General features: G+C 37.1%; 2 protein-coding genes, 4 non-coding genes and 2 pseudogenes across 6 annotated transcripts; 5 read left to right on the top strand and 3 right to left on the bottom strand.

Moving 5' to 3' along the window:
- The window catches only part of LOC125608537, a 1,614-nt pseudogene extending 1,592 nt beyond the window's left edge, over positions 1-22 (bottom strand).
- A 1,944-nt stretch (positions 23-1,966) lies between these two features.
- Positions 1,967-6,887, top strand: LOC106453645 (annotated as a pseudogene).
- A 331-nt stretch (positions 6,888-7,218) lies between these two features.
- On the top strand, positions 7,219-7,289 carry TRNAG-GCC. Its single transcript has one exon. It is a non-coding gene; the product is annotated as a tRNA-Gly (tRNA).
- Positions 7,290-7,294: 5 nt separating this feature from the next.
- On the top strand, positions 7,295-7,381 carry LOC125609719. Its single transcript, XR_007339868.1, has one exon. It is a non-coding gene; the product is annotated as a small nucleolar RNA snoR114 (small nucleolar RNA).
- A 1,257-nt stretch (positions 7,382-8,638) lies between these two features.
- TRNAG-GCC lies at positions 8,639-8,709 on the top strand. The gene has a single exon. It is a non-coding gene; the product is annotated as a tRNA-Gly (tRNA).
- Positions 8,710-8,713: 4 nt separating this feature from the next.
- Positions 8,714-8,800, top strand: LOC125609714. Its single transcript, XR_007339863.1, has one exon. It is a non-coding gene; the product is annotated as a small nucleolar RNA snoR114 (small nucleolar RNA).
- A 1,086-nt stretch (positions 8,801-9,886) lies between these two features.
- LOC106451422 (tubulin-folding cofactor A) lies at positions 9,887-11,059 on the bottom strand. The gene is made up of 4 exons (XM_013893356.3): positions 10,932-11,059; positions 10,567-10,725; positions 10,393-10,479; positions 9,887-10,133 (listed from the first exon to the last, which is right to left on the bottom strand). Exons 2-4 carry the CDS (start codon positions 10,717-10,719, stop codon positions 10,041-10,043), a joined length of 333 nt encoding a protein of 110 aa, XP_013748810.1. The 5' UTR covers positions 10,720-10,725; positions 10,932-11,059; the 3' UTR covers positions 9,887-10,040.
- LOC125609423 (transcription repressor OFP2-like) lies at positions 10,931-14,233 on the bottom strand. The gene has a single exon (XM_048780864.1). It carries the CDS (start codon positions 13,422-13,424, stop codon positions 12,495-12,497), a length of 930 nt encoding a protein of 309 aa, XP_048636821.1. The 5' UTR covers positions 13,425-14,233; the 3' UTR covers positions 10,931-12,494.
- Between the last annotated feature and the right edge of the window lie 1,257 nt (positions 14,234-15,490).

Below are 15,490 nucleotides of genomic sequence, written 5' to 3' on the forward strand. Positions count from 1 at the left end.
AGTTACAGCTTATGTTGTGCATCAGGCATTATTGGGAGTTTCTATCATACTTGATTTTATTGCTTGAGGATTCCGTCCCTAAATGTCAGTGGATGTACGTACATAACAATGCCCTTAATAATATTTGATTATAATAAATATTAACAACAAACAAAAATATTGTGGTTGTTTGTTTCTCATGTGCAAACATGTCTGTACGAGATAATACTGGCTACGTTAGTCAGATTAGCGTGATGACAACTATGTAAAGAAGAGCTCTCACATGGCTAACACATAAAAATTAGCCTAATCATATCAACTTGAGAATTTAGTTCTTTGATCCTAATATCATATATATGTACTTTAAACTAAATTATCTTTGGATTTCACATGTTAATTTTCATAGGCTTTGCTGGTTTATTTATTATGAATATAGGTTATCCGGGTGCTTCCTGTAATTTCAACAATTTAACTAAGTGTTAAGTTTCGAGATTCGAGATCATTATCAGTTGTAAAATACTATGGCAAGACACAGAAGTTAATAATATTTTGATCTTTATAGTTGTTTCAGTTTTATAATCAATTGTACTTGTGTGATGTCAATATAATCTAACGTAGTGTTCGGAGTTCGGACTATACAAGTCCGTTTCATGAATTAGTGTGAATGAAAAGAATTTAATACAAGGATAAGGGGAAAGTGTCAAAGTGGCCCTGCATGCTAAAATCAAGAAGAATTCCATATATTATTTATATAAGAAAAAAATTCATATGTAAACATAGAAAATGGCAAAAGAGTACATATTTGCGTCACAAAAAAAATTCCATATAAAATTAACGAGAAAAGAAAATAAAAATATATTGTCGCGGACACAGCCACTTGTTTCATCCGAATTAATATTACTCGTTCTGTCGTCAACAGAGTCGTGACTCGTGAATTGGTGCGCGCTACTACGAGGTAGAATGGGGTGAAAACTGAAAAATAAACGTCGTAGCATAAATAGCTAGTGGAAAGCAGAAGCAACAAAGATTCCAAAAAAAAAACACGTGATTAAAAAACATGGTGTCAGTTTAGTGAGATTAGATTTGTTTTTTATTTATCAAAAAATTAAAAAAAAAACATCAAAAAAATAATTAAAAAAAACATTTTCTCTATTTTTCATGGTAGACAAGATATACAGATACATGTATATGAATACCCAAAAAGGTAGATCTCCGTCATATGGCTGGCGGAGTCGTCTCTGCTAGATCTCTGGTAAGCAAAGGACTAATCAAAAGGGTGGGATCAGGTTCTTCCATATCTGTATGGAATGATCCATGGCTCCCAACCACTCGCCGAGACCAGCTAACAAAAATCAACACAATTTATACCCGGACCTCACAGTGGAGTCTCTCATTGACTCCTCATCACGTACTTGGAACTCACAGGCAATTCGGTTTTTGGTGGATCCACAGGATGCAAAAATTATAGAAAGCATTCCTTTGAGCAGGACTCGGAGGGTAGATACTGATGGATGGCACTCACCAAACACGGAAAATACACGGTCAAGTCAGGATATCAGGTAGAACGGATCTATCCAGACAGAGAGAAACCACCTTTACTGATGGTCCCACAGTGGGTTCTGAAAGCCTTCTGCTGGAAATACGGTGTCACCAAAGTTAAAACATTTTCTTTGGCAATTGCCGACAGGATGTATAGCAGTGAAGAAGAATTTACAATCAAGGGGAATTCAAGGGGATATTTGTTGTGCAAGATGTGGAGCCCAGGAGGAATCGATAAACCATGTGTTTTTCGAATGTCCTCCAGCACTTCAGGTTTGGGCTCTTTCGAAGATTCCATCAAATCCAGATATTTTTCCAACAGGTTCTCTTTCACAAATATGGATCATTTATTCTGGAGAGTACTTCCACAGTTGGAAGATCATCAGTTTGCATGGATACTATGGTACATCTGGAAAGCTAGGAATAATAAAGTTTTCAGTAATTGGATATGGATCCCATGGACACACTCAAATTAGCGGAAACAGAATCTACATTGTGGGCTGAGGCACAAATAGTGAACGAACAAAGGACAACACCACAGATAGGGAATATCATTTTGCCGTCAATTCCAGGAAGATGGTGTTTCACAGATGGGTCATGGAAAGAGGGGGATATGTATTCAGGACAAGGCTGGCTTAGTACCTTAGAAGGTTTTGATGGATTGTTGGGGCGAGGATGTTAGGGCCAGTCTTTCTCCTCTTCATGCGGAGATGGAAGCGCTCCTTTGGGCTATGGAATGTATGAGGAATTTACGTCAGTTTCAGTTACGTTTGCAACGGACTGCTCTCAATTGGTGAAGATGGTTTCGGAACCTGAGGAGTGGCCAGCATTGCAAATTATTTGAAGATGTGAAGACCCTGAAAGAGATGTTTCACCGATCAGAGATCATCTATATACCAAGGACGCAAAATACAATGGCGGATAGACTAGCACGCAGTGTTAGACAGCAGCGTCTTTGTCGTTCACATGGATGCAGATCACCCAGTTTGGTTTACAGAGTCAGTTTGAGTCTGTAAAAGTTGATGACAAAAAAAAAAAAAAAAAAAAAAAAAAAAGAATACCCAAAAAGGTGTGTATTCTATAAAAAAAACCATGTTATATGCAAAAATACTAATTTCATCTTCTGATGATGGTTTATTTAGGATAATGTGTTTAAAATACATAGTCGATCGGAAATAGGAATAAAATCTAGATTTTTAGAGTATTAGTCAATAAAAAGGTTCACAAGGGAAAACAAGAAGACGTTCAAAGTCTTCTTTGTGTGTGTTCCATGCATGGCATATTGGCATTCTAAAATTTATGAATGACCAAAAAGGTTTTTAAAAAGCATAAACAACTACTGTAATTAGAAATTTATCCCAATTTGGAGAGGAAAATACCTAAAATCATATAGATGAATATATAATGAGAATATAAAATTACGTCATGATATACAAATATATGTTATGATAAATAGTAGGGTATATCTTATTTTCCAAAAAGTTGATTCCTACCAACTGTAAATCATGTAGATTTAAAAGTCAAACAAAAGTCTTTCATCGAATGTATGTTAGTTTGGTCATAAAGCGGCGTGTGCTCTCTCTCAACTCAACTCAAGTGTCGTGCATGCATCTCTCTATCTCTCTCCTCTTTCTCTTTTGCATGCTCTAATCCTTTCCTTCTCTCTCTCTATCTCACCATAGTTTAATTTCACATCGAAAAATTAAAAGAAAAAAAAACAAAAAAAGAAAAAAAAAAATTCACCCAAGAAAAACCTCGCTGCCTCCTTCTCTTCGCCGTCACAGTCCTCTCTCTCTCCTTCTTCTTCTTCTCGCCGTGGTTTTCACTCAACCTCCTCTCCTCTGATCTTTAACGCGACTTGGATTGACCACGTCGATATGCATGTTCATGACTAGTCTCTCCTCCAATTCACGTCGATTCCACCTCCGATTCGTGCTGTTAGGGTTTTGAGATTTGGAAAAATCTTGAGTTGAGAGGATGTTGAAGTCAAAATGGGGTCAAAGGTGTGCATGAACGCGTCTTGTGGCTCGACCTCTAGTGTCGAATGGAAGAAAGGCTGGCCTCTTCGATCTGGTGCCCTCGCTGACCTCTGCTTTCGCTGCGGGTACCTCGCTGAGTCTTCTTGTTCTTTTACTACGTATATGCTTTCTTAAATTCATAATTAACACATGATTAACTTTTTGATTTTGTAATGATTGTGGGTTATAGATCGGCTTATGAGACGTCTCGGTTCTGCGAAACATTCCATATGGAGCAATCTGGTTGGAGGGAATGCTATTTGTGCAACAAGGTTTGTTTTTAAAATCTCTCTATCTGTTTTTATTTTTATTTTGGTTTGATTGAGATGTGTAATGATGACAGAGACTTCACTGTGGATGCATTGCCTCTAAGCTCGTGGTTGAGTTTATGGACTACGGTGGCGTTGGTTGTTCTACTGTACTAACTCCCATGTGAGTTTGTTGTTGTTCGTATGATGCTATCTTCGTCTGCGTCTTAACGATTATCTTAATTTACAGAGCAAGAGAGGTGAGAATCCAGGTGTGTTTAGCAGATTACCAATGAATATGCAACAAACAAACGGAGAAAGTGGAATGAGCATTGACGGAGTAGTAAGAACCGAAGCTAATCTCTTCTCTCAGCCACTAGTTCTGGGGATGACAAAAGAGAAGAGTTCACGCCTCACCGTGGCTTTGGCAATCTCATGAAACAAGATAACAATGTCACCACCACTGGGTATACGCACGAATCATCATCATCATCCCCTGCACAGCCTTCTTTGAATATGGCTTTGGCAACACTTCTTTACAGCCCATCTTTTGCAACCCCTGTCGTAGACGGGAATAAACTCATGGGTGCTGGTGGTGGTGGTGTTGCTTCTTCTCAGTCTCACCTTTTCCAATGCTCAGCGTCTAGTATACTCCAAAAGCCTTCAAAATCTGTTCTTGGAACTCCTCCTCTGGGACTAGTAAATCCGCTCAGGCCGGATCGGTAGGCCTCCTGTTGAAGGGCGTGGGAAAGGCCATTTGCTTCCTCGGTATTGGCCTAAGTATACTGATAAAGAGCTTCAGCAAAAATCTCCGGAAAGTATCCTTTCCTACTTATTTTCCTTGCCAAACATTTTATTTAGAGACTTCATGTTTTTCCTTAACAGTTTCTTTTAGTTTAAATTTAAACATTGTTCCTCTCTTTGAGAAAACTCTTAGTGCCAGTGACGCCGGTCGCATCGGTCGCCTAGTCCTTCCAAAAGCCTGTGCAGAGGCATACTTTCCTCCCATTAGTCAATCAGAAGGCATACCTCTAAAAGTCCAAGACGTGAGGGGGAAGGAGTGGACCTTCCAGTTCAGATTCTGGCCCAATAACAACAGTAGAATGTATGTCTTGGAAGGTGTCACTCCCTGCATACAGTCCATGAGGCTACAAGCTGGTGACAAGGTACTGTTTTTTACCTTCATAATGCCTCGGTGAAATTAATTTTATTGCTTATATATATATTTTTGTTTTATATTGTAACAGTAACTTTCAGTAGGGTTGATCCTGGTGGGAAGCTAATCATGGGTGCCAGGAAGGCAACTTATACTGTAGACATGCAGGGGTGTGGCTTCGCCAACGGTGCCTCGAACGAGGACACGTCATCTTCTGGCGTTACTGAGAACCTGACCTCCATAAATGCTCCCTCTTGTCCGTCGCAGATGCTTGAAGGTCTGCCTGAGCATTTGGGGTCGCCTCACGGTGGTAACGGCTTGAAGAAGAGTGAGATTAACGGAGGCGATGATCCGTCGCGTGGTAAGGAGAAGAAGAGGACAAGAACTCTGGGGGCGAAAAACAAGAGACTGCTTTTGCATAGTGAGGAGTCTATGGAGCTGAGAGTCACTTGGGAAGAAGCTCAGGAGCTGCTTCGTCCCTCTGCTAATGCAAAGCCTACCGTTGTTGTCATCGAGGAGCATGAGTTCGAGGAGTTTGAGGAACCTCCTGTCTTTGGAAAGAGGACGATAGTTGTTACTTCAAGACCTTCAGGGTAAAAGTTCTGACTCTTTCTTTCACTTGTCAAGTCAGGCTTACAAGCGGTTTACTAACGGATATCTTTGTGAAGCAGTGAACAAGAACGATGGGGATCTTGCGACGACTGCTCTAAATGGAGAAGGTTACCTGTAGACGCTCTTCTCCCAGCAAAGTGGACATGTTCAGACAATGTTTGGGACAGTAGCAGGTAAGAATCTCCAAGATCGTTTTGAGTTCTTGTTACTGTAATTTGATATATATACCATTTGATAGGTGTTCGTGTTCTGCACCGGAGGAGAGTCTAAAAGAGCTTGAGAATGTTCTTAGAGCTGGAAAAGGTATAACTTGAACTCTCATTAAGATCTCAAGAGTCATTACACTAAGTGTCTTTGTGTATGTTTATTTTTTAGAGTACAAAAAGAAAAGAATTGGGGTAAGCCAGACAGCGAGAAATGAGCAAGAACCATCGGGACTAGATGCGCTAGCGAGTGCAGCAGTTTTAGGAGACGCTTTAGACGAATCAGAGGTTGCGACCACGACGAGACATCCAAGGCACAGGGTTGGATGCTCATGCATTGTGTGCATTCAGCCGCCAAGCGGGAAAGGTAGGCACAAGCCTACCTGTGGGTGTACAGTGTGCAGCACCGTGAAGAGAAGGTTTAAAAACGCTGATGATGAGGAGGAAGAAGAAGCAGTTGGAGCGCGATGGAACAGCAGCAGTAGATGAGGAGAACAAGGAAGGAGTCGAGCCTGAGAAGAATGAAGGAGAGAAGGAAGGGAGGATAGACCTGAACAGTGATCCTTATAACAGAGAAGACGCTGAAGCTGTGGCGGTGGAGAAACGAGAAGAGAGTAAAAAGAGTGAAGGAGGGGTGAGTTGGGGTGTGTCTCAAGGCGGCGGTGTTTTAGGAGAAACGGAGGTAGGAGGAGGAGAGGCTGAGAAAACCACCAGTGAAGAGCAGAAAGTTACAAGCTGATTTGGAAGATACAAGAGAAGAAGCTAAACTCGTAGCTACTTTGTATTCATATATAATGTTCTCTAAGGAAGACACCAAGTGGAGAAGAAGAGAGTGAGAGAGAGAGGTACAGTTTTGTGCTTGGCTATGTCATAGGTTTTATTAGGAATAAGCTTCTGGTCCAAAAGAACAAGAATGGCAATCTTCTTCTTTTGTGTTTTTGTTTTGTTTCTTTTGGCTTTTATGGTATGAGGTGAGTTTGAGAGGGTGGGTTTTAGTTTTGTATCCATTGATCTAAGGCAAAGATGGAGCTTCGGTGTTTGGTGATGAAACAGTTGAATTTTTGTTGTTGTTTTCATCCTTACATGGAAAGCATCAATTAGGTTCAAATTATAGATTCTTCTTCTTGATCCATTTTACGTATACATATTTGCCTGGTTTAGCAGCTTTACAAATCTGTATTGAATTTTCTATATGGCCAGCAAGCATTTAAGAGAAAAAAAACAAAACAAGTGAATTTCACTAGACTCGTTTCTGGTATGGTTTCTACTCCCTATTTTTTTCTGTACATAGGAACAACTATGAGCGATTTATAAAGAGTTTTGTAAGGGATTTTTTCCATATTTATTGTTACAAAGTTTGCAAGTCCTTTTCAAAGTAGAAAAAGTTTTACGGCTGTCTTGTCTGCTGAAGAAAAATTGTTTTTATTAGGTTAATAAAGTATACAGGTCGCATATCATCAAAAGCACCAGTGGTCTAGTGGTAGAATAGTACCCTGCCACGGTACAGACCCGGGTTCGATTCCCGGCTGGTGCAATGAAGAGCTGTGATGATATTAGGCTTTAGCAATGGTTGGGTCCATCGCATTTCTCTGATTAATCCAGATGTAATGCCATTTGACTGAGCTCTTTAATTTTTTTTAATCCTTTTTTGTGATTATATAAATTATAGTCATGCTATATAATATAACAAATATGTACAAATAATATGAGTACAATTAACAATTAACAATCTCACAAGTCCCTTATTAGCACCCTTGGCTTCATATTTGGTAACATACTACTCCAATTATTCTTTGTATGTTTCATTCTTAAAAGCCACTTTCAGTGTACATCTCGAATATCTGGAAATCTGTTTTCTCTGCTTCATTTCGAGGCTGCTTATTTTAAGTACACTGAATAATGATTCCATGTGTCTAAGTTGGAGGAATTGGTCAGGTGTCATCATGATTGTATTTGTGTAGAGACAGTTGGAATATTCTGTGTGTCAGGGAATTAAGGAAACCTTTTGCTTTCGCATTGAAGAATCTCTGCTTTTAGTTCTTCATTTCCGTGGGAGACTCCAGCCATGGTAACAATTTTTTGTGCATCATCTTGTGGCATATAGTAATCTCACAATCTCTTGCTAGTATTTGAGCCTACAGAAACCACTATGAAAAAGCTGGCTTTTTTATCACATTTTTTTCATTTCGGGTGGCATTATGGTATAAAGTTCTATTGAGCACAAGCCTTTTGATCCAAGAGGTGTGAAAGAGATGGGACAGAGAAATATAGCTCAATCAAATTCATAGTTATTCAGTAAATAAAATGGAATACTATCCATAAGTAATAGTATAGCTTTTTGTTTACCTTCCAGCCGGTGATATCATGTTTCTTAGCCTCGTTGTATTAAACATATCAGATGACAAAACTAGCAATCATCATCCTCTGTACTTGGAGACCATATCTTCATAAAGAGATTCAGGTTAGCACATCACTGATATTACCCAACTAGTACATTTTTTGTTTTTTTTTTTTTTTGCTATTTCTTATGTATTATGGTTTGGTTTAGAAATGACTTGTGGCTTCACATTTAACTAATAAGTACATCTGCCAATACTTTATTTTGGTTTTACAATTGAATGGTTCTTTCCCCTTATGTATCCTGAAGCTCTTTTCCATTTTCATCCTCATTTTTTCCTCGGCATAGTTTCATGGTTCCATTAGTTCATCAAACGATTTTTCTGCTCAAAATGTTGCTCAATGTGTTGGCCTCAGACCTGTCTTATCACTGGTAAGTTGTGATATCCCAAATTTTTTATCCTATGCTTATATGTGTAGTTGTATTAGCTAGTGGTTCAGCTATATAGTAGTCCATCTTCAGTCTATTGTTGATTTTTTATCAAAGCACCAGTGGTCTAGTGGTAGAATAGTACCCTGCCACGGTACAGACCCGGGTTCGATTCCCGGCTGGTGCATTTAGAGCTGTGATGATATTAGGCTTTGGCGATGGTTGGGTCCATCGCATCCCTCTGATCAATCCGATGAGATTTGCCGCACCCTGAGCTCTTTTTCCTTTTCCTTTTTCTTTTTCTTTTTCAACTATGTTCTTCACATATTGTTCATCTTTGTATTCTTAACAATTTCACTGCACTATCTTCTTTTTTTCCCTCTTAACGTTGCTATATATTGTTCTTCACCCTGATCTCTTTTTCCATTCTTTTTTCTTTTTCAACTATGTTCTTCACATGTTGTTCATCTTTGTACTCTTAACAATTTCACATTTTCACTGCACTATCTTCTTTTTCCCTCTTAACGTTGCCATATAACTAACTACCTTCACTGTCTTCTGATTAGATTAAATATTTAAACACTAATATAACAATTTCTCTCTGATGTCAAAAAAAAATATAACAACTCTCCACAAATGGGGTCTATTTTTTATAAACAACACATGTTTACAAGATTGTCAAACATAAACACAAAACATAAATACTCTTCTTTATGGCAGTAATTTCCTTTACACAAAAGCTTTGCATCTTTCATTATTTTTCCTACACATAATTTCTTCCGCTTTCCAACCATCAGTCATCAGTGAGACTCACATGCATATGATGGACCATAACGTATCCCGGATATCATAATGTTTTGCGTTTTCAGTTCCAGAGCTGACCAATTCTGACCGGACTCGTTTGCACAATATTGTGCTTAATCTTATGAAAGCATCCAACTTTACTGTCATGATTCAGACAACAACAGGTCCCCTACCAGAACACAGCTGGGTCGTGGAACATGATGGCTTATGCTTTGCTCGGCGGCCAATACCGGAACACAGATCCTCCTGCAATGTTCATGCTTTGATCTCATTTTAAATTTTGTTACATTTACAAAACCAAATTCAAAGCGTTGTTTATTAATTATACTATCGATAGTTTCTATTAAGCGGTCGTGCCAAACCCACTACTCTTCTCATTGAGCTACCTTTTCTCTCGCTTCTTTCCTCATCTACCATTAAATTTGTCAATCTCATCTAAGTGTTATGCTTATTCTTCCCCTTCTGCTAACACACTACGATTTATTCATGTTTCAATTTAATATAATAAAATGTCTCAGTTTTCTTTCTATTTTATCTAGCTTATTAATTAGACAAATATATAAAGAAAAGTCACCAGAATGTATCAAGAGCAAACGAAAACACTTGTAGCACTGAAAGAAAACCGAGAGTCTTACAATTAATAATCGTCAAACTCAGCATTTAACCATTCTCAGAATACACACACCAAACAAGACTCACAGGATGGATAAAAAATCAGGCATCTTCAGTGGGAAACTGCTTCTCCACATCGGCGACAGTCTTCTTTGCATCTTCAACTTCTGGACCTGTCGTCTCTTCCAATCCCGCCTGCCAAAATTTTCAGTTTTTTTTTTGTAAGAGACAAAACACACACACACACAAGAATAGGAATCCCACAGTTCCCTTCTATTGTTTGTCTTTCATAAAAAAAAGGTACTTTCAGGCAGGGAATTAATAAATAATCGGATCACTAAATAAAAATACATAAAGCTGTAGTTTAAAGACAAAAAAACTACTCTCAAGTTTGTTTTTAAAACATAGACATATAATGAGTTATAGAGATTGGGAAAGTGTTAAGTAATATTACCAAAGTGGACTTGAGGTCAGCTAAAGCAGACTCGAGACGTTTGTGGCAATCAGGAATCATCATCCTCGACTCACCCAACACATTCTCCTACATCAACCAACCACAGAGATAATCAGACAACGGATCTCTGAAGCAGAAGGAAGCTCCAACACAACACACACAGACAATGATCACCTGCTGTTTGAGGTCGTAAGGGTCAGCACCTTTGTCCTTCATGTCAGCGGTCTTGGCAGCTTCCCTCTCAACCTCTTTCTCATAGGAGTGAAGCTCCTTCACGATCCTTTTGCAAGTTGATGTCTTTATCTTCAGATTCCTAATCGCTTCCATTGTTTCCTGGGCCCAAGTTCCGAGTCAGTACACAGACAGATCAACCCCCGCAATATTATATTAATTAGGGTTTCTAAGATTCGATTTCCGATCAGATATTCGACAGCATTACACCAGATCGGGAACAAGTTTGATTTTTATGGATCTAACATTGGAAATGGTCGGAGATTATCAAACACCAGTATAACAGAGAGTAGGGTTTAGAAACGAACCTGGAGGGAGATCGAAGACGAGAGCACGCGGCGCTGAGCGAATAATCCAGAAACAAACAAATACACCCCTTTCCCCTTTCCCTTTCTTTTCTTTGGCTTGCAATTTTTAAGTAGAGTAAATTATTACTCTAAATTTTAAATTACTCTGATTTCTACTTAAAAAACTTACCTACGGTATTGTTTTCTCGTATTTTTACTCTCCTTACTATAGAGGAAAAATACATGTATACCACCTTTACTCTAATTTTTATTAATATAGTATTGTTTTTTTCGGTTTAAAATAATATTGTTATTTATTTTTAATTTTTTCTACCATTTGAGACATTATCTATTTGATTTATTATATTGGTATATTACCAGTCAAATCTGTAGAATGTATTTTCAATATAGTATTTGATTTAAATGATTTTGGATGAATAAAATAATAATTTTGGTTAAAAGTTTTCAAACCTCATATGAAACTATTTTGTGATTTGATTTTTCACATTTTTAGCGTGCATTTTAATAGTTGGAGTAGTTTTACATTGGACAAATTTGTGGTTGTTGTTAAAAAACAAAAATTTATGTAAATGTGATTTGTTTCTGATGGGTGGTGTAGTTTACTGGTTTTTGTGTGTAAACACCATTATTTTTTGAAGGCTAACACCATTGTTTCACTGTCTAATTTCCATAACTTTTTATCTTTTTATATAAGTTCACACATAATTGGCAGTCTATAAAATCCAAATTCACACAATGATAAAGTAAGAAATATTTTCTTCGTTATGTTGGCTTGTAACTCAAAACCAATTGAAAACGAATATAGATTATCAAATACTTCTTACATATTATTTTAGTTCTCAATCTTATATCAATGTTTTAATACTTGATGCTCTTTAATCGAGAAAGTTCATTCAGAAATCATACTCTATTCACATGTCTTCGCTGAAGTTTCATAAGCCAAACAGAGGTAGGAGATGGGAACAGTGGTCCTCTTTCTCTTCTTCCTTCTTCAAAAAGATGAGAAGAAAGCAAAACTTTAAAGATTAAATCACATCTCTGTTTCTTGATTCTTTGGTTAAATCTCAGTTTATGTGTCAGTCAGTGGTCCTCTTTATCTCCAGCGATCATGCACTCTCGTATGTTTATTCCGGACTTGTTGAGTTTCACACTGTTCATGTCTCTTCCATGTTGTTTTTACCGCCAATTTCAACTTTGTAATTTCAAAATATTCAAAGGATAATGGCGCAATCCATCACCAAGTTCTAAGAAATAACACTAACAAATCTTGAAGCAGTAGTTTAACTCTGTTTATATGTCATAGAAAAGACAAGAATATGGTAAGTGGTCAATTATGTCTCAAGTCTTATCAGTACTTGCACGCCCTTATAGTGATCGATCATTTTTGAATTAAAAAACGACAAGATGATAACTACTTTTATTATTTGGTTCCATTGCTTAAAAGAAAAATAAATAAAAGAAAAGAAAAACCATAAAACTACAACTTCACAAGACAGAAAGATACTAATACTCATGTTACCGGAGGTTAATTAATTATTGACATTACATTAAGAGGTTTTTTTTTTACTTGGTTTTTGTAAGTTGACGCCAGATTTGCTCGAAAACCTGGATGATAAGATCATGATACTCCTTTGGATTCAAGGAAAGGTAACAAGCAAGAAGATCCTCCAAGTCTTTTGAAGCTCTGATGTTGTTCTCTTCTATCATTTCCACCATTGATTCTCTGAAGTCTTTCTTTGGATCAACCGAACTCTTCATCACTGCAAAACTCTCAAGAACAGCTTGTTTGTTCTCTGATCTAGACGTGCTTCTACGCGTACCTGAGAGTTGAATTCTAGGTGAATTTACTCTTCTGAGGTTTATCCCTGCAGATGATTTTCTTCCACTAGAAACTTGGTTTTGGTATTTCTTCTCTGCTCTGCGTTCGTCGTCTTCTTTCTCTTTATTAATCTTCACAGAAAGATGGCTTCTTAGCTGTTTCTTGGTTGAGTTTCTTGCAGGACAAGCTTTCTCTGTGAAAGCTTTGTTGTTTGTTTTGATCTTAAAGTTGGAATGATCAACGAGTTCATCACTCTCCTCTTCGTAGAAACTATACACAAAATACTCAGGGGACCTTTCAAGAGCTGGAAATGGGCAGTGGGACGAATCTTGACCAATGATCTTGCTCTTGTCAAAACCAGCAGATGCAAAAGGAGGAGTGTTTGGTTTAAGAGATGGCTTGTAAAGTGTCTTTCTTTTACTCATCCTTTTTCTGTGAGTAGAGTTTCTTGGTGAGTTGTGGTGAGGACTGTTAGCTACTAAGCTGTTGGAGAAATGAGAGGCTGAAGAGTTATGAGGAAGAGAATCTGAGGAGAGTTTCTTCTTGTTACAAGTGTTTGAGGAAGAATAAGAAATAGGTTTGTTTTTGGGTTTAGACTGTTTAGTCATGTCTTTGAGCTTGTGAAACCATGCATTTGGGATCATATCTGAAAATTTGAACTTGTGATTCCCCATCTGATCTCTCACTCTTCAAAAGATTTGTTGAACCTCTCTTATATAATGAAACTTTGTTTTGTTTCCCTATATAAAGAAAAGCCGAAGAAGCAGAATCTCTATGTGACAGATAATGAAGCTAAGATTGGAATGTATGTAGTGAGAGAGAATAGGGGCCCAATTTCAGAAAAAGCTTAAAGAATGACTTATGTTTGTATAATTATCACCAGCATCAGCATGAACTACTTGAGACATCACATTTACACACGCTTTAGTTCATTTAAGGATTATGGTGGATAATTGATTCAGGGGGATTTTAAACTGATTGACTACAAATATAATTTGATTAATATTATATGATATAATAACCATGTTCCTAATTAGAAAACGAAAAATAAATAGATGAACAAATAATGTAAATAGATGAACAAATAATGCAACGAAAATCACATATACAATAAATGAAAAAGCTAAAAGTCTATGAAATTAACGTTACCAAGCAAATTTTTAATAATTTGTAACAAAATCAGTTTCAAGGAATCACTAAAAAGTATATTTAAAAAAGTTATTATGACCAAATGGCAAGACAAAAACAAAAAAGAAAATGCACTTTTTTCTTCTAAAGAAGCTTTTGGACTAAAACGTTCGCGCCATTTGCAGCCTTTAGTCCTAAATAGATAAATAAAATTTATAATATAAACAAAAAAAAGAATCAACATTTAGCTGAAAACCTTTCACATATGTAAATTATCTTGGCTAGTACACATAATAATGAAATTATATATTTTCCTTTTGGATGCTTCTTTGAATTTTGTAAAGTCTGAACCCATATCTTATGTTTTAGGTACAAATAATTTTATATAGTTTTGTTAAGGTGATACAGGTACGCAAATGATGAGAATAGGATAATCGAATTTTCTATAATTATATTAAGGTGATACAGGTATGCAAATGATGAGATTAGGATAATCAGTATTTTCCTTTTTATTTGAATATTTGAATAAATAGGAGCAGCTTTTGAGTCGTAATGATGATTTTGGGGAACATTTGGTCCAATATGTCCACTATCGCCGAACACTCTGAGACCATTCTACATGGGCGTTAAAGTTACAATCAACACAATCGTAGAGCGCAGCATTACAGGGTCTAGCACAAACGTAATGTAGAATTTTGTGAATGTGAGACTTGATCTTTCTAGACATATTCACTGAATTTGATGCAATCAAAATGGAAGCTGATTTTCCAATCAAAACAGCTATACTTGTGCTATCCAATATTCATCTTGCAGATAATTGTGCACTCTTCTCCACTTGTAACTTTAATTTCAAGCATGTAATTTGAATGAACCGGATGATATAAAACCATTTCCAATACACTTCTATTTTTTCAAAGAAATGTAGACAAATCTGTTGGAAATGGTCTGGGTCGTCTCCAAACCGAAGATGATATATCTCACCACATGTCATACATGATAAAGCTCTACTGCACATCTTCTCAAAGCAAATAGGACAATCAGTCAAATATGACACCGATACAAGAACTTGAACCATCTTATTTTGTTGAATTGATGCAATATCATTCCAATCTCCGATGACTTTTTCGGCTAACAAATTACTATATGAAAACGGATTAGGTAGGAATGTCAAAGGGTGTTTCCACTGAAGAAGCCTGTTTTTTTTTATGGTTAATCAGTTTTCTTCACAGAATTGACGTGTGGAAGCAGCTGGTTGTGCATTTGCGGAGGATACCAAGTATTCTCTATCACATATCATACAATATGCCCATTCGTCAAGCTTACTCATATAGATCGGTCTCATCACATGAATATGGACCACAACATATAACGTCCAACATACAGCTGGAAAAATAAGGGAATGCTAGGCCTAAAAGAAGCAAAGCATTTATACTTTCTTTGACTAGTGTATCGACTCCGGTTTAAGGCCACACCATAAGTTTGGTTTCCATAACATTAGTATCCTACTATATAAAAGCTACTAATTTTGAGACTTCTTAGAAGTGCCACATAGGATAAAATATTCTCTATCAATCAAACTGCTATGTCATCGCGAATGTTTAGATGATGGGTC

Source organism: Brassica napus, chromosome A5 (assembly GCF_020379485.1).
Source record: "Brassica napus cultivar Da-Ae chromosome A5, Da-Ae, whole genome shotgun sequence".
Taxonomy (NCBI): Eukaryota; Viridiplantae; Streptophyta; class Magnoliopsida; order Brassicales; family Brassicaceae; genus Brassica; species Brassica napus.

What these genes read in the sequence shown, in the direction of transcription:
- LOC106451422 (XM_013893356.3), bottom strand. Translation starts at nt 10,719, where the DNA reads ATGGAAGCGATTAGGAATCTGAAGATAAAGACATCAACTTGCAAAAGG. An exon ending in CTTACGACCTCAAACAGCAG is followed by an intron (nt 10,480 to 10,566) that starts GTGATCATTGTC and finishes TGGTTGATGTAG; the next exon opens with GAGAATGTGTTGGGTGAGTC. An exon ending in CTGACCTCAAGTCCACTTTG is followed by an intron (nt 10,134 to 10,392) that starts GTAATATTACTT and finishes AAATTTTGGCAG; the next exon opens with GCGGGATTGGAAGAGACGAC.
- LOC125609423 (XM_048780864.1), bottom strand. Translation starts at nt 13,424, where the DNA reads ATGGGGAATCACAAGTTCAAATTTTCAGATATGATCCCAAATGCATGG.